This window comes from Leptonychotes weddellii, chromosome 2 (genome assembly GCF_054177405.1).
Source record: "Leptonychotes weddellii isolate Sample4059 chromosome 2, ASM5417740v2, whole genome shotgun sequence".
Lineage (NCBI taxonomy): Eukaryota > Metazoa > Chordata > Mammalia > Carnivora > Phocidae > Leptonychotes > Leptonychotes weddellii.
In genome coordinates this window covers 54,768,079-54,788,000 of record NC_138370.1, presented here as the reverse complement: position 1 = coordinate 54,788,000, position 19,922 = coordinate 54,768,079, and the positions used below count along the sequence as shown (strand labels likewise).

Here is a 19,922-nt window from a genome sequence, read left to right as displayed (position 1 = left end):
TTTTTTTCAATTTTACTAGATAATTCCAAATTGTTTTCCAAAGTGGTTGTACCCATTTACACCCGACCAGCAGTATAATGCAACTCACAATATTCACATTTGGTCAATTTCATGGGTGTGTAATGGTATTTTATTGTGGTTTTAATTCACCTTTTCCTGATTACTAATGACATTGAACCCCTCTTATATGTTTAACAACAATCTGAATTTCCTTTTTTGTGAAGTTCAAATATTTTGCCCATTTCTTTACTGAGTTTTTTTCCCCTTTTTTCTTAATAGTATTTTTTTATTAAGTCTGGATACCAGTACTTTGGAGGTCCCCCCCCAAGTTTTATAATTGAGATATAATTGAGAAATAAAATTGTAAGATATTTAAAGTGTACGTTGTGATGATTTGATATGTGTATACATCGTGAAATTAACATGTCCATCAACTCATATATTTACCCTTTTTTAAAAAAAGATTTTATTCATTTGTTTGGGAGACAGAGAAAGAGCATGAGCAGAGGGAGGAGCAGAGGGAGAGGGAGAGGTAGACTCCCCACTGAGCATGGAGTCTCACTCGGGGCTCCATCCCAGGACCCTGGGATCATGACCTGAGCCGAAGGCAGATGCTTAACCGACTGAGCCACCCAGGTGCCCCTACCTTTTGGGGTGGGGGGCAAAACATGTAAGTTCTACTTTCTTAGCAAATTTGAATTATATGATACGGTATTATCAATTATAGTCACCATGTTATACATTAGATGTTCAGACTTAATTCATCTTATCTGAAAGTATGTGCCCTTTTACTAACTTCTTGAATTTCCTCCACCCCCCAGAAAAGTGGCAACCACTTTTCTACTCTGTTTTTATGAATTCTACTTTCTTTTTTAGATTCCCCATGTGAGTGATACCATGAAGAATTTGTCTTTCTCTGGCTTATTTCACTTAGCATATAATGCCCTCCGGGTTTATCCATGTAGTTGCATGCAAGGCTGAATAATATTCCTATATGTGTGTGTATGTGTGTATGTGTGTGTACCGCATTTAAAAAATTCATTTATCTGTTGATGAATGCTTAAGTTTCCATATTTGGCTATTGTGAATAATGCTGCAATGAACATGGGAGTGCAGGTACAAGCTACTTATTTCATTTCCTTTGGATGTATACCCAGAGTGGAATTGCTGGATCAGAAGGTAGTTCTATTTTTAATTTTTTGAGGAATCTCCATACTATTTTCCACAGTGGCTGCACCAATTTTCTTTCTCACCAACAAGGGTTCCGTTTTCTCCATATCTTCACTAACGTTTGTTATCTCTTGTCTTTTCGACAACAACCATTCTAACAGATGTGAGGTAATATTTCATTGGGGTTTTGACTTACATTTCCCTGATAATTAGTGATACTGAGCACATTTCATGTACCTGTTGGCCATCTGAATGCCTTCTTTGGAAAAATGTGTATTTAAGTCCTTCGCCCAGTTTTAAATTGGGTTATTTGTTTTTTGTTACTATTTTTATGGTATTGAGTTGTAGAAGTTCCTTATGTATTTTGAACATTAACCCCTTATCAGATATATAGTGTGCAAATTTTCCTCCCATTCCATAGGTTGCCTTTTCATTTTGTTGTATGCAGAAGCTGTGCAGAAGCTTTTTAGTTTGATGCAGTCCCACTTATCTTTGCTTTTTTTAAATTTAAATTCAATTAGCCAACGTATAGTACATCATTAGTTTCAGATGTAGTGTTCAATAATTTGTCAGTTGTGTATAACACCCAGTGCTCCTCACATCATCTTACCTTTGCTTTTATTACCTTTGCTTTTGGTGTCAAATCCAAAAAATCATTGCCAAGACCAATGTCAAGGATCATACCCATTATATTTTCTTTTAATTGTTTTACAATTTCAGGTCTTATATTCAAGTCTTTCACCTATTTTCAGTTGATTTTTTTGTGTATGGCATAGATAGGGGTTCAGTTCCATTCTTTTCCAGTTTTCCCAAATGGATACCAGTACTTTGGTATAACTTACAAACAATTTTTTCCATTCTGTGACTTGTATTTTCACTCTGTTATAATTATGTCTTTTAATGGACAAGAGTTCTTATTTTAATGTAGTCAAATTTACTAATTTCTTTCTTGAATATGCTTTTTTTGGTCTCATTTAAGAAGGAAATCTTGCCCTAACCCTAAGGTTATGAAGGTAGTCCATTATAGTATCTTCTAAAAGCTTTAGAAGAAAAATTTTTTCTTTCACATATAAGTCTATAATCTACCTGGAGCTGTGGCTCTTTGTATGGTCTGAGGTAGGGTGCAATTTCTTTTTGGGGGGAGGGTGCCATTTTTCATACAAGTAACTGTATTGAGAGATAGGGACTCACTCATTGCTCTTTAGAATAACTTCTGTCAATAACAACAACAATAGCAACAACAATAATGAAAATTATAAAGAATGGGTATATACTCATTTAATTAAAATGTGGATATCTGTTCCCAGACTCTTTTGTACAATTGTTTATGTATTTATCTATTTCTGTACCAATATTAATTGATATAACTTTGTACATGCTTAAAATGTTTACAGTAATTATAATATAAAAACATATTGAGCGTATTACAGGATAGTAAAAACTAGGTATCTCTTAGTCAAGTTTCATAATTATTAATAGTAAATTATTAATGGTTTGCATGGTCAGAATCCATGTAACATGTTTAAATGTAGTGAAGTCAAGAAGTCATTTTTAAGAGATGATGAGTGATTCTGATAATCTGAGTCTAGTTTGAGAAGATATGTATAATAAAGAATCAAATGAGGAAGCAGTGGATCTTAACCAAGCGTGCAAAATCAGAATAAGTTATGGAAGCCTTCAAAATTTACTTATGGTTGCTTAGTCCCCAGAAAGTCTAAGATATAGGCTAAGCATGTATACTTCGATGGAAAAATATGTGATTCCAATCATCATTCATGTTGATAATTATTCCAAAGAGTCAAAAGGTGATTTCAAGTGCCAGATCCACCACTTACTAGCCTATGGTCCTGGGATCGAGCCCCACGTTGGGGCTCCCAGCTCAGCGGGGAGTCTGCTTCTCCCTCTCCCTCTGCCCCTCTCCCTGCTTGTGCTCTGTCTCTCTCTCTCTCAAATGAATAAATTAAAAAAAAAAGAGTTGTTGAAAGTATCTAAAAGAAGCAAATTATATAGAATTGTTTTATGACCTGCAAAACATTGTTTAAATAGAAGTATTTTCAGCTAGAGACCTATCAGGTTAGGGGAGGGCTAGGCAACAAGGGGTAGTAAATTTACTTAATACAAGGTATGAAGGCAAAATTTAAGAGATTTAGTGGCACGCTTTAAGTGACACCGAAAATGGTCTTTTGTGCTCCTTCAGGGATACTATCTTCTTGTGTGTGTGGTCATTTGTCAGGTAACATAAATAGCAATGGGAGGAGAAGGCAATGATATTTCTTTAGCCTTAGTATCAAGTCAACCATACTACTGGGTCTCCCTAGTGCAACTCACTTGTAGGTTATGCCCACTTGATCTCCACTTAGTTTACTTGGTTATTATTTAATAGCCAAAGTGACTTGAACAGCAAACTGCAATGGAATAGCCTTGTCAAACAAAAGTTAGTCAGTGTAGTTAAAAATAATAACTAGCTGCATACCCAAAGAGGTCCCCAAGAGAGCCTCTTCATCCTAATAAAATGGCTCTTGTTCCTAAAGCTGATTGTTTAAATAAACACAAATTTCTGCTTAAAGCAAATGAAAGTACACTTGGGTGTCACATGTACCTATTGCTTTCAAATTTCTAACTTACACCGTAGATATCCACAATAAGACCACATCTTCTTAAGCAACCTAAATATATTTAACAAATTTCTGAATCTCCTGCACTATCCTAGGTGCTGCTCATGTGCCAACAGCTGTATTCAAGGAAGAAACATCCTCTAACAATTGGACTTGGAACCAACAAGTTAAGAGGACAATAGGGGAAGGGAAGGAAAACTGAATGGGAAGAAATCAGAGAGGGAGCCAAACCATGAGAGACTCTTAACTCCGGGAAACAAACTGAGGGTTGCAGAAAGGGAGGTGGGAGGATGGGGTAACTGGGTGATGGGCATTAAGGAGGGCTTGTGATGTGATGAGCACTGGGTGTTATGTGCAACTAATGAATCATTGAACATTATATCAAAAACTAATGATGTACTATTCATTGGATAATTGAATTTAAATTAAAAAAAGAATAATTCTTGAATATGTTAATTATTATTCCAGCAACATGAACATTAGCTGAGATTTTATTAACACTTATCTTTGATTAATGTTAGCTCTTCCCTCAGCTAAAATATTTGTTCTTACTAAATGTTTAAAAATAACTTGTTTTGAATGTATAAATTATGTATAACATAGGCAAAGAAAAAAAAGCAAAAAAATTCTAATAATTGTTGTATGCTATATGATTTGGCCAGATTAAGATTCTTTGTAATTCTTCCTGTCATGCGGTAGCGGGCCTTAACACAGCTAACGCTCTTGCTCACTTTCAAGGCTTCATTTAGATGTCTTCAAGAAGCTTCCTTCAGTCTGACTGAGTTAAGTACCTCCCAGAAAAGTGTAAATATATGTTTAGGGTTACCTTCACCCCTGCTGTATATTAAAATGATACATTTCTGTACATATCTTCCATGAATTTAACATCTGTCAGGAGTAAAGGCAGTCTTGTTTTCTTACCAGCATCTTCCAGAGAATTGGGCACTATTTAGATTACTCAAATATTAGTTGAATGGAACTGAACTGATTCTACTGTATGCTGAGAGCCACAGTTTCTACTGTATTAGCTTACTTGAATATCACCTTGTTTTTCTTATTTGAGTGACTTCTTTGAAGACACTGTAGTAATGTTGAGGCACTTAGAGTATTATCATGGCTATTTAATTATAAATTATAATTTCATTCAAGCTGTGATTTTTACATTTTTAATACATTATTTATTTATATTCAGGTACAATCTTTCCCTTAAGAAAGTACTTGTGGGGTGCCTGGGGGGCTCAGATGGTTAAGTGTCTGATTCTTGGTTTTGGTTCCAGTCATGATCTCAGGGTCGTGGGATCAAGCCCTGGGTTGGGCTCCGCCCTTAGCATGGAGTCTGCTTGTCCCTCTCCCTCTGCTCCTCCATCTGCTTTCACTCTTGCACTCGCTCTCGCTCTCTCTCAAAAGTAAAAAAAAAGTACTTAAATAGAAAAATAATATGTCCTTAAAAAAAAATCTAGTTGTATGGATGTGCTCAAGCTGAAAGCCATGTATACAATTTTTAAAACTTCCATTTGCCTGCTAGTGGGTAGTATTCAGTGTTTAAGTAGACACATTTTGGAGTCACCCAGATGTGGGATTAAATTCAGCTTTTGCAAATGACTAATTGTGATTTTGGGGGATGCTATGTAGTCTTTGTGAGCTGCAGCTTCCTTATCTAAAATAAGAGCACTATCTAACTTACGGCTTGTTGTGGGGTTCTAAGTGCTCACTTGGTAACTAACTATTAGCCTCTCTGAAATAATTCGTATTGCTAGTCATTGATGACAAAGGATTTCTTTCCCCATGGCCCCTTTCCTTCATTCAGAATGAGGTTGTTTTATTGCTTTTGTTATTGTTGTTTGTCATTTTGTATTAGTACTTTTAATTGAATGTTTTCCAATTTCAAACCTTTTATTGGAAAGACAGATCACTGCCTTCCTTTTAATACTTACTAACTAACTAACTGATTTTCACTATTTCCTCAAACCTCAACACAATCTTCTGGCCTCTGTGATCCTATGCTCAGTATAGGCCATGTTACACCTGAATTCTACTTTGCATGCAGTCTGTTAGTTGGGGGCAATTTGCTTTCCTCTCCCCAACTTCATTCATACCCAAATATATTTCTAAATATCTTATTATGTTCCCAGTTTCAAAATGTCTTTTATATGACCTTTAAAAATATTGTCCATTTGGAAACTCAGGTGCATTCCCCTTGTTGGCTCCTCCGTACCCCTGACTCCCCCAGTCTTCCTCAGGAGTCTTCTGTTCCAGCCCAACTTGTTTCCCTTTGGTCATGCATTTTAGCATCTGCATCTTTCTCCAGTCTGTCCTTATGTATGGCACAGGCTTCTCTCTTACTTCGCTCTACCATGTCTCTCCTGATTTTTCAAGATACCTCCTCTGAGAAGATCTGTTACAGGTAGAACATTTTACCTGCAAACAGTCCCTAACCAGGTATCTCCTTTCTATTAACTTATTCCTAGATTTACTTAAATGGAATCACATAATTTTGGAGCTTAAGTCTATCTTAGATATAAGATAGAAATTATTTAGCCTAAATATAGATATATCATATATAGTAGATATATCTATATAAGATACAGATATTTAGTCTAATTTCCTCATTTTGCAAATAAGAGAGCTGAGGCCCAGGGAGATCATTACAAGCATTGCATTTAAGTCTATTAAGATTACCTAGAAGGAATGCATGAGCAGTAGTGTTTCAAAAGGAAATAAGCAATAAAACAAAACTAATGGAATGAGGGAAAATGCTTGATATGGGTGCTTACTCATTTCACTAATTTTTTTAAAAAGCTATAAAATACAAAAGCTCAAGATAAAAAAGAAAATTAAAAAGTAGGGGCCAAAACTACTAGCACAACTTGATTTAAAAAAAAAAAAAGAAAGAAAAACAAGTCACACTTTTGTTTTTTTTTTTGGCCATTTGGGAAAATCACAATATTTTGCTTGATTACTTTTCCTCACTTTTCAACCAGTAATATGGATTGCATGAAAAATAAACAAAATAATTAAACTTTATGATTTCATTCCAATGCTTGCTGGCATAGAGGTATAAAAAAGCAATCCATGGATTTTGCAATCAAATAAATCTGCGTTTCAATTCCTATGGGTATCAGTTTACTCATTTGTAATATCATGAGTTAATGTAGAAATAAAAGCATCTGGTAACAGACCTTGAGTCAGACACATATTTTAATGCAACATTCCCAAGAAGCAATTTAATCAACAAATCTTTCTCTTCTATCTCCCTTAGGAATATAAGACATAAATGCAAAGCCTGACATCAATACAGGTCTATAGATCAGTGACTTTGTCTCTGGGGGATATTTTGTGCATATCCAGTGAATCCATATGAGCAGGTTTCCCTGGAAGAAGTTCGAGCACTGCACAGATATAATAAGAATGACACAGTTTGAAATATTGTGAGAATTACCAAAATGCAACACAGAGACATGAAGTGAGCAAGTGCTGTTGGAAAAATGGCACCAACAGACTTGCTCAACACAAGGTTGCCACAAAACTTTGATTTGTAAAAAAACACCATGTCTGTGAAGCACAATAAAGTGCAATAAAACAAGGTATGCTTCTTTATGACCTTCTGGAAAAGGCAACATTTTGTGGAATAGAAAAGGGGTGAGAATATCCAGCTAACAGTAAAGAAATAAAACTAATACCTATAATCAGATTACATTTTCAAGCAGAATTCTCTAATTCGGAAGGGAATTACAGATACATATAATCCTAATGGCCATTTTCTCTCGACTTTTCTTCACTTCATTTCTTTCTACAGCCAAAATCAGAAAGAAGGTGAATGGTAATACCATGCCCTAATAATTTAACTTGGAAAGAGAGAAAAACAAAGTATTTCTAAAACTCTATCATAGGGTCAGCTCACTGTTAGTTTAGTAGCAATGGACAGACCTTGGCTTGATTCTTGCTCCACCTGTTACTCAGTGTGGGGTTCAAATTTTATAACTTGAACTTTGGTTTCCTCTTATGTGAAGTGGTCCTATTAGTCACGCATCCTCACAGGTACTTAAATATTTGACATAATACTTGGCACATGCTGAGTGTTTAAAACTTCTAGCTTTTATCATTTTACTCTAAATTTATAGAAACTACATCGTCATGATGCTCTTATACTAAAACAGTTGATTGATTTTTGTTCTTGGGTTTAAGAAAACCCAGTGGTTCCATAGTTGGTATTTAGTGTGCACATTTATTTCTTCTTGAATCACTCTGGATCTGTTGTTGACCCTAGGCTTTATTATTAGTTCATCGACATCTATGGATAAAAAAGAATTTTATATTCAGTTCATTATTTATGTAAAGATAAGGAATCAGCGGCCTCACAGCTGAGTGAGAATCTTAGAAATGGCCATCTCAACAAATGTGCTGACAAAGAAGCACCTATGTATTAAGGCTGTTCTCAAGTAGCAATTTGTTTCCATAGCACCTAAGTGGAGAAAGATAAAATTTCCCATTAGTCCCCCGAAGCAGAAAAACGTTTAAAATTCCAGGTTTGGGTAAGGAAAGATGATGATATTTTCCAATGTACGTTAAAAGTGGGTTTTAGAATTCTTTTCTTTGTTCAGTTAACAGAAAGTCATTATTAGGTAGAATTTGAATTCATATGAACCTTCACCATGTGAAAAGTTTGATATTTGTTTGAATTATAGGACTAAACGTGCAAGTTTCTGAAATCGAAAATGTCATTTTTGCTTAGTTTAGAAGGGAAAATAAGATAATGAAAAGAGCAAACATCTCCTTGGTAAATATGAACTTAGGAGGAGGAGTCCCCAAAAAGTTTCAAGATGCAAAGTCTTTATGATCATAAATGAGAAGGGAGGAAATTTAGTTATTATTTATTCATTTGTTTGTTTAAGAAATATTTTTTGAAAAATTTTTAAGTACCTGGCACTGTGGTAAATGCACTGGGGACAGAGTTGTATAAAATAGCCCCTGCCTCCAAGAAGCTTCAAGAAGCAGAGGAGGAAGACCACAGGATAGAAAATGTTTCATTAACAAGCAGAAATAGGATGCTGTGGGAACATCATTGGGAGGGAAACCATGAGTCAAAAGAAAAAAGAAACAAACTGAAGAGAGACATAAAAGAGACTACTCAGAAAAAGCAAAACCAATTTTAATACAGAAAATGTCTGTCTTTCTAAAATCAAACACATTTAATACTTTCATAATACACCAAAGTTATATCTTGTTCTTTAAAATATCTTTGCTCCAAATGATTCTGAGGCTCAATCACGATTACAGAATACATAAAATTAAGTATATTAACATGACACAACCACTTAGTACTCTATAAAGTACATTATTTATAAGACTCCACAAGGCACACAGTTGATACAAGTTAATATGGGCTATATGAATTGTTCTCAGTTTTCAGGTATTTAGCCCTGCTAGCCAGGGTGAACATTCTTTTAACAGTATACTTTGGTGTCCTTCTTTGAAGAATGGACATTGAAAAAGTTAAAAATGAGTTACTATGTAGGCACTGATGTATGGAAAATACACTTTGTGTTTTTATATATTGTAAGCTGGAAATGCCTTTTGAGTCACATATAGATTTATGCTAGAAAGCTCGACAAACACTGAACAGTCTGTGAAGAATGGAAAACCGCTGGACCAACAATTCAGATGAATATAATTCAACTATTTGCTGCAATACTGATTTGCTTGTTAAATTAATTGCTCTGAAATCCTTTGGTTGTCAGGTACCAAAATAGTTTTGAAGTTAGAAAACTGCTTTCCCACTTAATTCTTGTGGGTGGCCCAATTCCCCATGATATTCACAGCTGAGAAATCTGTTTTATGCATTTTCATCTCAAGTGATAATCAGGAGCAAATTAAATCCTGTTTTAAATCTTAAAAGAAAAATGCAAACCACTCCTCAGTGACTTCAGACTGTAGGTCTGCAAGACATAGGCTTAGCTCCACATCTTGAATGCTGCTTTTGTATGCTGTCCCCTCTGCAACAGACTAAAATATGTCTATCATTACATCAGGATTGCCCAACACAATGACCATCCAATCTAATCAACCCAGGATGGCCTAACCTAATGAGTTTCAGATGTAGTGCTTCTAAAGTCAGTCAATAGTAATACTCTAAAGAAACTTAATTCCAACAAATTGAATATAAAATTCTTCATATTATATGCAGAAGTTTACAAAAAGCACTTCAAGGATATCTGGTCAAAACTATTGCCCAGAAGATTCCAAAGCCCGTACATTTTGTCCCAGTGTAATTAGACAGCTACAATAAAAGCAGTAAAAAGCAAGACAAGCAAATCTTGGTCTTTCTTAAATGAGTACAACCTCATTCCCTTGGGGGAACAGGTAACAAAAGGATGTTGGAGATTGTGCTTGTTTTTAGACAGATGTCATCTGGGACCATATGCTTACAGGAGTTTCAGATTTTTTCATTATCATCATTGTTGATTTTCTTAAATGCGACTGGGCTTGCTTGTTTCAAAGATGTCTTGGAAACATCCGTGTGCATGGTGGACATGGCTATTGTCTCATAGTCATCATCCCGAGACCGGAAATCACAAAAGCTAAAGAAGAACTGCAAGTCTCTCTGGAAATTTTTGTTCAGAAATCCATAAAATATGGGGTTGACACAAGTGGATATCATTGCTGTAAGGTGGCACAGCAGGAATAATAGATTATGGTTACACGTTGCAATGATCTGATGATTCCAATCAAACACAGTGTTAAAGATGGTAAGGGGCAGCCAGCAGACTGCAAACGCCACCACAATGGACAAAAGCATGATGTTGATTCTTTTGGTTTCACTGGACCTGTACTTATTGTCTCTCATCTTGTCCATCATGTTGTTTCTCCTTTTTAAGCGTATGTATATCTACAGAGAGAGAGAGAGAGAGAAAAAAAGTTCAACTAGAACCACTAATTTAAGGTGGAATTCTGTGGAAAGAAGGTTAAAATGGAAATGGTAGGGGGAAACATTTTCTTACCTTGAAGTAGCAAATAAATATAAAACAGAGTGGGCCAAAATACTGCAGCATCAAGAGGAGAGTTGTATAAGACAGCCTGTGGGAGTCCGATGGAAATTTATCAAAGCACACGTATTTGTCCTTGAATGCGTCAAGTGTTACATTCTGGAATGGCTCATCGGTCAATACTTGATAGATGAGGAAAGGTAGAGAAGAAACCACAGCAAGGACCCAGATGACCGCAATACCTATGTAAGCGTGCCTGTTACTTGGTCGCCACCCTCGTGGGTTGATTATCAGTTGATGGCGCTCCACAGCAATGAGAACCAGAGAGAAAATGGACACGGTGATTGAAACGCATTGCACAAAAGGATTCAGTTTGCACATCGCCTCGCCAAAAACCCAGTGGTCCATTAATGTGTAGACAAATGTGAAGGGGAGACACATGATGGCAACAAGCAAGTCTGAGAAGGAAAGGTTCACAATCAGGATATTGGTAACATTTCTCATCTCCTTTTGTTTCAAGATGATTATAATCAAGGCCAGGTTTCCAGAGACCCCAAGAATTATTACAGCTCCATAAGCAAGAGCTAATGTAAATATCATGGCCAAGGGCAGATGACAATCATCGCTTTCAAAAGCCAAAAACTGGGAATTCTCTGAAAAATTACAGAAGAGTGAATGATTTTCAACCTGGGAAAATAATGTTGAATTCATTTTGATTGGTTTGGTGATTATAGATTACTCTAGACAAATGGAAAATATGTTTCTTCAAAGCAGATCAAATGTTCAGCTTATTCTTAATTAATTCTCCATATTGCAATCCATTTATCAAAATTACTCTGAATTCTTCATTCCCTTGAACTGAACAATCTGTAAAGAGAAAATGACCAATGGCATTACTAATTTTATTGAGGGCAGTCAAAATGAATTCTGACTCATAATACTGTTTTAAGTGAAGACCTTGAAATAAATAAACAAAATGTAATCTGTATAAACATCTTTTTAAAGTAGCAGAACCACTGCAAACATTTTGAAAAAAAAAAACTCTTCTAATATTTTTAACTGGACTTGCAAATTTGTCTGTAAATTTAGCCTGTAAATTAGTAAGGTGTGCCTAAATCTCATGCCCAAAATCTTATATATGTCTTATATAAACGACTGTCAACAGATTCCTAAACATCGTAAAAATATGAATGTGTAACAAAAAATTTAATGCACAGATTAACACATAAGATATGAAACAAAGAAAAACAACAACAATTTCCCTAATTCTTCCTCCTACTATAGAAATGAACTAATTCATTAAGTTGTACTAATAGCTCCACCGTATACTGACCTGCTCTTTAAGGCAGACATTATTTAGCACAAGGATATTCAAAAGGGGATGATCAATAGAGTGAAACATCAAAAACCTTTGTCATATGAAGGACGGTGGAAGGGACAGAAGACGTTTAATCCAGAAAAGGCTAGGAATGGTATAGATGTCTTCCCATATTTGAATGGGTAGCATGTGCCGTAGGGAACCGGGCTTAGAATATTATATCTAACTATACAAGTTAGAAATAAGACCAAGGGAAATATAGTACAGTGTATATTACAAACAAAACAAAACAAATTTCACATCATTATGAGGAACAAAAGTTTAATCAAATGAAATCAACTGCTTGCAAAACTATGGGGTGCTCCATACACAAGAGTTTGCAGCTACTACATGAAAGCGTTTTGGGGAGCTCTTGCATTGTGTAGGAGACTTAAGTGGCTATAACTGAAGTTCCTTCTAACTTTAAGGATTTTATTAATATGTACAAGCTTTCAAAGGATTTCTAAGGTTTTATACATGTAAATATCCTTCCTCCCCACTAGACTGTATACTGATAAAATGCAGGGACCTACATTTTTGAGGTAATTTTGATCTTTCACAGCATTTTGTGATATAAAGACTCTTTTCTTACCAAAAAGAGAAATTACAGACAGTGGTTTTTTTAGAGATTAAAAGCTCCTTTGAAAAAAATCTGATTTCCTCCAGATTGCTAAATAAATATATGAGATTCAGGGTTTCTTATGTTAATTAACAGGCCATTGTGCCTGTGTTAAGGAAGGGAATTGCATTTATTTCTTTTTTATGGGAGAATAAAGAAAATCATGCAGATTGACTTCCATTTCAAAGGAGATAAGAAATTTAATGAACATTTGCCTTTTAAGTGGTACCTCTAATGAACCTTTCCTTGAGTGTTTTTGCTTTCTAGAATATCAGGTTTTTTTTATTATAAAGCCACACCTTGGCTTGATAAAACTGAAGAATAAAAATAAAGGTTTCTAACATTCAGTGAGAATGGAAGAATTAAGACTAGGAATGATTTCAAATGTGAACGTTTTTAGAAGTATAGCTCTCCCTTCCTCTGTGCAACAATCAATAGACAATGGCTCATGGACTCATGCAGACATCAACCTTTATCTCTCAAGAATGCCAAAGGCAGGGGGCACCTGGGTGGCTCAGTTGGTTAAGCGTCTGCCTTCGGCTCAGGTCATGATCCCGGGGTCCTGGGATCGAGTCCCGCATTGGGCTCCTTGCTCAGTGGGGCTTCTGCTTCCCCCTCTGCCTACCACTCCCCTTGCTTGTGCTCTTTCTCTCTCTGACAAATAAATAAATAAAAAAAGAATGCCAAAGGCAGAGAGAATAATCTCTGTCTCTTAGTGTCTGAGAACAAACCTTGAAGAATAATCTAACATTTCTTTGCAAATTCCTCACTGAAGAATTCAAGAAAATGTTTGCATCATACTTCATATATATGCACGTTGCTGTCAAGACATTCAACATGACTTACTAGTTAATTGTGAGTTTCTCTTCATTATTTAAAGTAAAACTAGCATGGTAGGAAAGTGCATGCTCTTTATCCTATGACTTCTCATGGCTCTCTGTCATCACGCACCACCAGATGAGAAAGTATCCTGGAATAAGACACTATGAGTACATTCCTCAGCCTGACACTTGAATACCTCTACATTTTGCTTCCCTTTGCCTTTCACTCTTTGCTCCAAAAGCCCCATTGTGAATGCTATGTTCCAGGTGGGCCAGTCTCTCCCCAGCCCACCAAGTGCCCCCCAGCCTGTTTTAGTGTCTGCATTCATCTGTCTCTGCCATTGCTCTTGTTGGGTGTCCTGTCACATCACCAATTCAAATGCTACCCGTCTTTCAAAACACCATTTAGTGCACTTGAATCCTTAACTGGCTCCTTCCAATTATGATATAATCTTTTTAAGGTAGGTAGTGTATATACCTCATAGCGCCTTGCAAATACTAGATTTAGAACAAAAATGCGTTGACTGACACAGTAGGTGCACAGTTGGAATAGTAGGTTCTAACGCCAGTAACTGAATTCTGTCATAGTCCTTTTACATAAGGACTTTTACAAAAGGACTTCTTTTACCTAGTCCTTTTACATGCAAGAGGGATGCCAATTACAATACTCATTTTATTAGGTCAGGAACATTAGGGGGAAATGTTCCATTTTTGTGTTTAAAAAACGAATTGTTTCTGAAAGAAAATTCATTCAGCCAATAAATATTTATTGAACACTCAGTTTGTGTCAGGCATGGTTTTAGGGGAGACAATGGTGACTTTCTCATTGAGTTTCCAGTCTTGTGAACAAAGAAAACCAAGAAAAAATAAATTGGTAAAAAGGATAGTATGCCAGATGATAGGTATTATACAGAAAAATAAAGCAAAGAAGGGGAGCTGGGGTGGTTGGGAGTTGCACTTTATTACTAGGTGGTGTGGAAGACCTCTCCTTGCCTGAAAACATGGCATATGATCTAAGACCTGAAAGTGGTGAGTGAGGAAGCCATGTAGATATGTCAGGGACTGCATCCCATGTGGAAAGAATGAACGTAAAATCCTTCAGGCTGGAGTGTACCTGGTGTACCAAACATCAATGAGAAGTGCAATAAATAAGAGACAGACTAGTAGAAAATTACTTAGAAAGGGTAAGCAGAAGAGGAATAGATTATGTAAGATCTTATTCCATGGGACAGTTTGACTTTTTCTCTGAGGAAGATGAGGAATCACTGGAGAGTCTTTGGTAAAGACATGAAGTTAGATGGCTTGTTTTAAATTATTACTTGAGGGGCTGTTTTCAACAGACTTAAGATAGGAAAGAGAAGAAATAGAGAGATTCATTAAGAGGCTAATACAATAATACAGATTAGAGATAACGGAGGCATAGACTGAGGTATCTACAGTGGAAAGGAAGAAAAATAGAAATTTTAAATCCATTGACTTATTTTGACAAAATTCAATCCATAATACAGTGTGTGGGCTACAAAGGCAGTTTCTTGCAGCGGGTTTTAGGTGAATACTGAAATTCAACTCTGATACCTTTGAAGTTATACTTGATGGACATGCTCTGGTAAGGAATAGTGGTCTTTCCACTAAGTAGGTATTAACTTAGCTATACAGAAAATGTAAACTATTTTTTTAAGTGTTTGCAAAGCCTCCTTTTCTAAGTGCATGTTCAGTAGTCATTCCAGTTTGGTAAAACAGTTCTGCATTGGATAACATGTGTATTTTCAGCCTATCTTAGTATAACTTCAAAAAAGAATAGTTGTCAGAAAATAATACTGAGAAAGAATTTACATACATTATCTTTGCAAAAGAAAATAATTTGATATTTACTATCCCAATAGTTAAAATAAGATATGCAACTACAGACATTGCAAAATTTAAGGTTGTTAAATCTCAATGTAGCTGTCATGAGCAATTAAGAGACAAAATAGAGATACTACAGACACCACCAATTGGAAACTTGGCCCCCTTCCAAAGGGAAATTTCCTTCTCCTTTCCAATGAGAATGCTGGCCTTCCACTGCTTGCCGTTCTTAGTGCTGTTACTACCTGAAAATACAAGTTTCTGGTCATAGTCTGCAGCAGGTAAATTTTTTCATATCCTCAGAGCTGGCCGTTCACCTTACTTGTTTTGGAAAAGAAATGCCAGCCTCGTTACATACAGCCTCCCAAAGTTACCGCTAGTTTATCTATGTGAGTTACATAATCCTCTGTTCCTTCCTCTTCTGGTTCAACAGACAGCTGCCTCAAAACGGTAAGGGAAGACTCAGAATGCAGTAGTCACCCACCGAAAAGCACTCCCGCTGTAGTCATAGGTGGGCAACTGGGCTGGATAGCTTTCTACTCTGTTCACCAGGGAAGCCCATTCTAGAGTCTTGCGCCTGCCAGATACTGCTTCTCCGTTTCTGTCCAGGTAGAGACAGGCAAGCTCTGCACTCCCCCCCGCCTGTGTGCCACCTAGCGGGTTATGCTTTTGCACAGGATCCAGGTAAGCATGGCAAATCTGAACGCTCTGGGAGAAAAAAAAAAAAAGTAAAAAGAAATGTCAAAACACACTCCCTCTTTGCCTTCCCCTAGGCTTTTCTGTGCTCCAGCAGTTACCAAAGAATGAAACGGCATGGTTAAACCAAAATTCCTATTGGCTCGCTTACCTGCCCACCTTTTTCATATTGTGTAACTAGGTGAATTGCCCCCAATTTTCCTCATCCCTAACCTTCCCACACACACCCGTTTGCCACCCATCTATCAAGGAACATCTCTACCCGTGACGATGAGACTGGCAAACAAAACATCCAAACCCAAACCAACCCAAAATAAAAAAGAAGCAGAGCCCAAACTCAGTTCTCTGTGGACTAACATCAGTTCTTAAAACATTCGCCTCTCTCCAGTCTACCTGGAGACCAACGGAACACTCTTAAGCCACCTGTACTTCCAGTCCATGCCCAATCTCCTAATCTTGCCAGGTTCCATCATCGCTGTTCTAAAAGGAGCTAAAGAGTTCGATGATCGAAACTCGGAAATAAAAGGATAGGGCTCAGGGTGTCTACCAGGGCGCAGTGACAGACTGGAAGGGTCAGCACCTAGGGAGAGGGGCTCCATTCCAGCCCAGACGCGGGGAACCCACAAGTGTCCGGGGGACCGTGCCTGCGCTCGGGTCCGCGGCCCCCCGGGCAAGCCCGCGCCTCCGCCGGCTCCCCGCGGGACACGTGCGGCGCGAGGGGGACCCAGGTGGACCACCCGCCAAACCCACCATTCCCCAGACCATCCCAGAGACCGGTTCCTCCGCGCAAACTCCAGTGCGGCCGCCCGGGCAGCCAGCTCCAGAAAAACGCAAAAGATAAGCCAGGTCAGGGGGAAGACGACCTTACGAGAACCCGAAAGGGGAGAACTCATATCCCGGTGCAGAAACCCTGGGGGAGCAGGGTGTGCGGATGCCGCCAACTCCCGATTACTGACGTCGGCCCACACCTATAGGCAGGAGTCCCGGAGTTGTCTGATCATCTGCCGCACCTTGCGACCTGCCTGCACCGGGAGCCCAACTAAGAGGCTGACTGTGCCCCACCTCAGCTGCCCAGAGTCAATTTCGGGCACTCGCACGTTTTTTCTTCCTCAGTGAGAGATTTCTGAAAAAGTCCCTTAAAAGGTGTAAACTTGAAACTTACCCCTCTGTTGGATTCGTCTTTTTCGCCCGTTTATTAAAGCGGGAAGAATGGTAATGGAAGGGAGCAGAGAGGGGAAGAAAGATCCGTTGGTATCTCTCCTGCTCAAATCCTAAAGATTGATGAAGATAGGAAGAGACGCCCCCTTAAAGCCGAACTCCACCTCATCCCCGGATCACGTGACGGCGCCCCGCGAGTAGCGCCTGATTCTCCCCCCGCAGACACCTCAGCTTGGATATACACCTCGGGGGTGCGTTGCCTAAGAATTCTGGAAAGAAAAGCAATTAAACATATCCACACATTGTTAGAGACACATACGAACGGTGCAGAGCAAAGTAAGCACTCATCCCCACACTCCTTGACTCCCGGGAAGGCGAGACAATTTTACGAGGCTTTTACAAAGTCAGAGTCACTGTGTTTTCCTTTGTTTGCAGGTCAGTGCCATCTTGTGGCCGAAGTTATAACCGGCTGAAACGCTGGAGCGTCAGCCGAACTCAAGAATGAAAGGGATTGTTACTTAGGAGAAAAGGAAATGTGAAATGCACCGCAGCAATGCCACTAATAGGTTTCTCGCTTTCTTTTGTGACGTTTGTATATTTCTCACACCAGTGCCGAAAAGGTTTTTCCCCATTTTAAAAGCGAACAAAGAGAAGACCTTAAAAAATAAAAAGTAGCAAATCTCGGATGAGATAGGCTGGCCCTGTAGTCCTTTCTTTCCACTGAGAAAATGCAGTCAGGCTTATTCCCGGTGCCTAGCGGCTTTCTTTAGGGTAGCACGACGAACGGAACATTTCCCTGGCGGTCAAAAAGAGTCAATGCCATTTCCTCGGTGCTTAGTCTACTGCTGTACTGAACGTTATGAAGAAAAGAATGGAATGTACGCAAGAGTACATTGTGGCAAAACCATCATGGTGCCTGGTGATTCTGGATAATTACTGGTACACTGATCTTAGATGTTTTACATAGTTATGTTCCACTTTGAAAAACCAAAGTTGTGTATTTCACAAACACATGCACACAAAAATTATTTACTGGTGAGGATGAATACAACTTCTTCCAAATCAAGCTGCCAGAAAATAAAAAGTGTTCCTAATAAAGATATAGGACACTGCCTAAGATGTGCATAAAAGTTTTATTACACAACAACTATGATTGCATTCTGTCTTCAAACTAAAAACAAAACAAAATTCCAAGAAAAATGGAATGACCTGAACTTTACACTCTTAAAAAATGTTTTATTTTTCTAGCTATTAGGCTATTCACTGTAAGTCATAACTGGTTTATTTATATAGTGATGTAAACATCTCTGGTATTTTTCCCAGGAAATATTTCTAAAATATTTGTCATTAGACATATTTTTATACAGTTGAAAAGGGATTGTGATCAAGAATTAAAATATCATGGTCATGTAATAAATGAACTATAATAATAGATGTGAGCATACATTTTACAAAATCCTACTACTGGTTAAACAGAGTAAAATGGCATGTATATATTTTCTTTTTTAATTCTTTTTTTTTTTTAAACCAAGGATGAAAATATAAAGCCTAGATTAGGAATTTCAGTTTTTTAAAGAGCAATAACTCTTTAGGTTTCTTGTTGTCTTCTGTCTACTCCATTCCTTAAAGTCACGTTCTGAGAAGCAAGTTTACCCCAAGGTTACCCCAAGGATATCAGATTGGCTATTTTCAGTCTGATGCAAGAATTACAAATGAAATCATCTAATTTTCTTTGAAGAATACATTTTTATGTAAACATTTTTGCTATGTCAGCAAATACTTTGGAGTTGAAAATATAATCTGGATTCGTTAGACACTTTCCTTTCTGTATTTCCCCAGAATGCTAATAAAGTCATGTCTATAATAATGCTTAAACTACTGTGGCCCGTGTATTTTATCATTTTATTAACTGAATTGTTATAAAGTGTACCCCATAAGGCAAATTTATAAAGCTGCGTTCTTGAAATACTAATATCAAATACCAATTTTTGAAAGATCATTGGTCTCAAAGACTTTTCTTTATGTCAAATTTTGTGGTACAAAAAGAAGTTTTAAAATGCTCAACAAGAACAACAAATTTTATCATTCTCAAGGAATATCATTTATTAAGTACTCTTCCGAAGTGTAAAATATAAATAAAATTTTAAAAAGTGTAAAATAAAAAAATTCAGCATAGTATAATAACCAAATACAATATAAGATCCTCTTATAATGTAATCTTATGGAAGGGATGACATAAAGTAATCTGAGTTCCTCAGAAGACATGTGTTAACTCTAAATTCCTCAAAAAATGTATTAAAGAGAATATATGTGTGAAATAAAGATAACTTCTTTTTCTACTCTTAAATGAACAGCCAGTTGCGTACTTTCTTATTTGGGATTCAAACTAGATAAAACCTCATCTTTGCTAGAGAGAGAGAACTTTTTCCATCTCATGTATTTCCTTCTGAAATTTCATTGCTGTCTGACCTATAAACCATGACTAGAAGAATTAAAGTAATGACCTGTTCTCATGTTCTCTTGGGCAAGTCTTTTGTTCTGTCTTTAAACAGAAGAATAGGCTCTACTCATTAAATCTCTGTAGACCTTAGTTTTATCATCTAAAAAATGGTCTGGCCCTTTAAATTGCATGATTCAATGACTGTATAGATAAAAGTG

The 19,922-nt window shown here is 37.2% G+C and overlaps 1 protein-coding gene across 3 annotated transcripts; it reads right to left on the bottom strand.

The window, feature by feature from the left end:
* Positions 1–8,955: 8,955 nt before the first annotated feature.
* On the bottom strand, positions 8,956–19,249 carry NPY1R (neuropeptide Y receptor Y1). Of its 3 annotated transcripts, none has more exons than XM_031017336.2 (4): positions 17,269–19,249; positions 15,895–16,118; positions 10,784–11,635; positions 8,956–10,671 (listed from the first exon to the last, which is right to left on the bottom strand). In XM_031017336.2, exons 3-4 carry the CDS (start codon positions 11,477–11,479, stop codon positions 10,219–10,221), a joined length of 1,149 nt encoding a protein of 382 aa, XP_030873196.1. In that variant the 5' UTR covers positions 11,480–11,635; positions 15,895–16,118; positions 17,269–19,249; the 3' UTR covers positions 8,956–10,218. The 3 variants fall into 3 exon arrangements, with proteins under 3 accessions (XP_030873196.1, XP_030873198.1, XP_006746608.1); XM_031017338.2 differs by having other exon boundaries at positions 10,784–11,226; positions 17,269–19,225; XM_006746545.3 differs by lacking the exon at positions 15,895–16,118.
* Positions 19,250–19,922: the final 673 nt, after the last annotated feature.

Coding starts and splice junctions, on each gene's coding strand:
- NPY1R (XM_031017336.2), bottom strand. CDS start 11,479: ATGAATTCAACATTATTTTCCCAGGTTGAAAATCATTCACTCTTCTGT. Junction 10,672..10,783: donor TATTTATTTGCTACTTCAAG/GTAAGAAAATGT, acceptor CTCTCTCTGTAG/ATATACATACGCTTAAAAAG.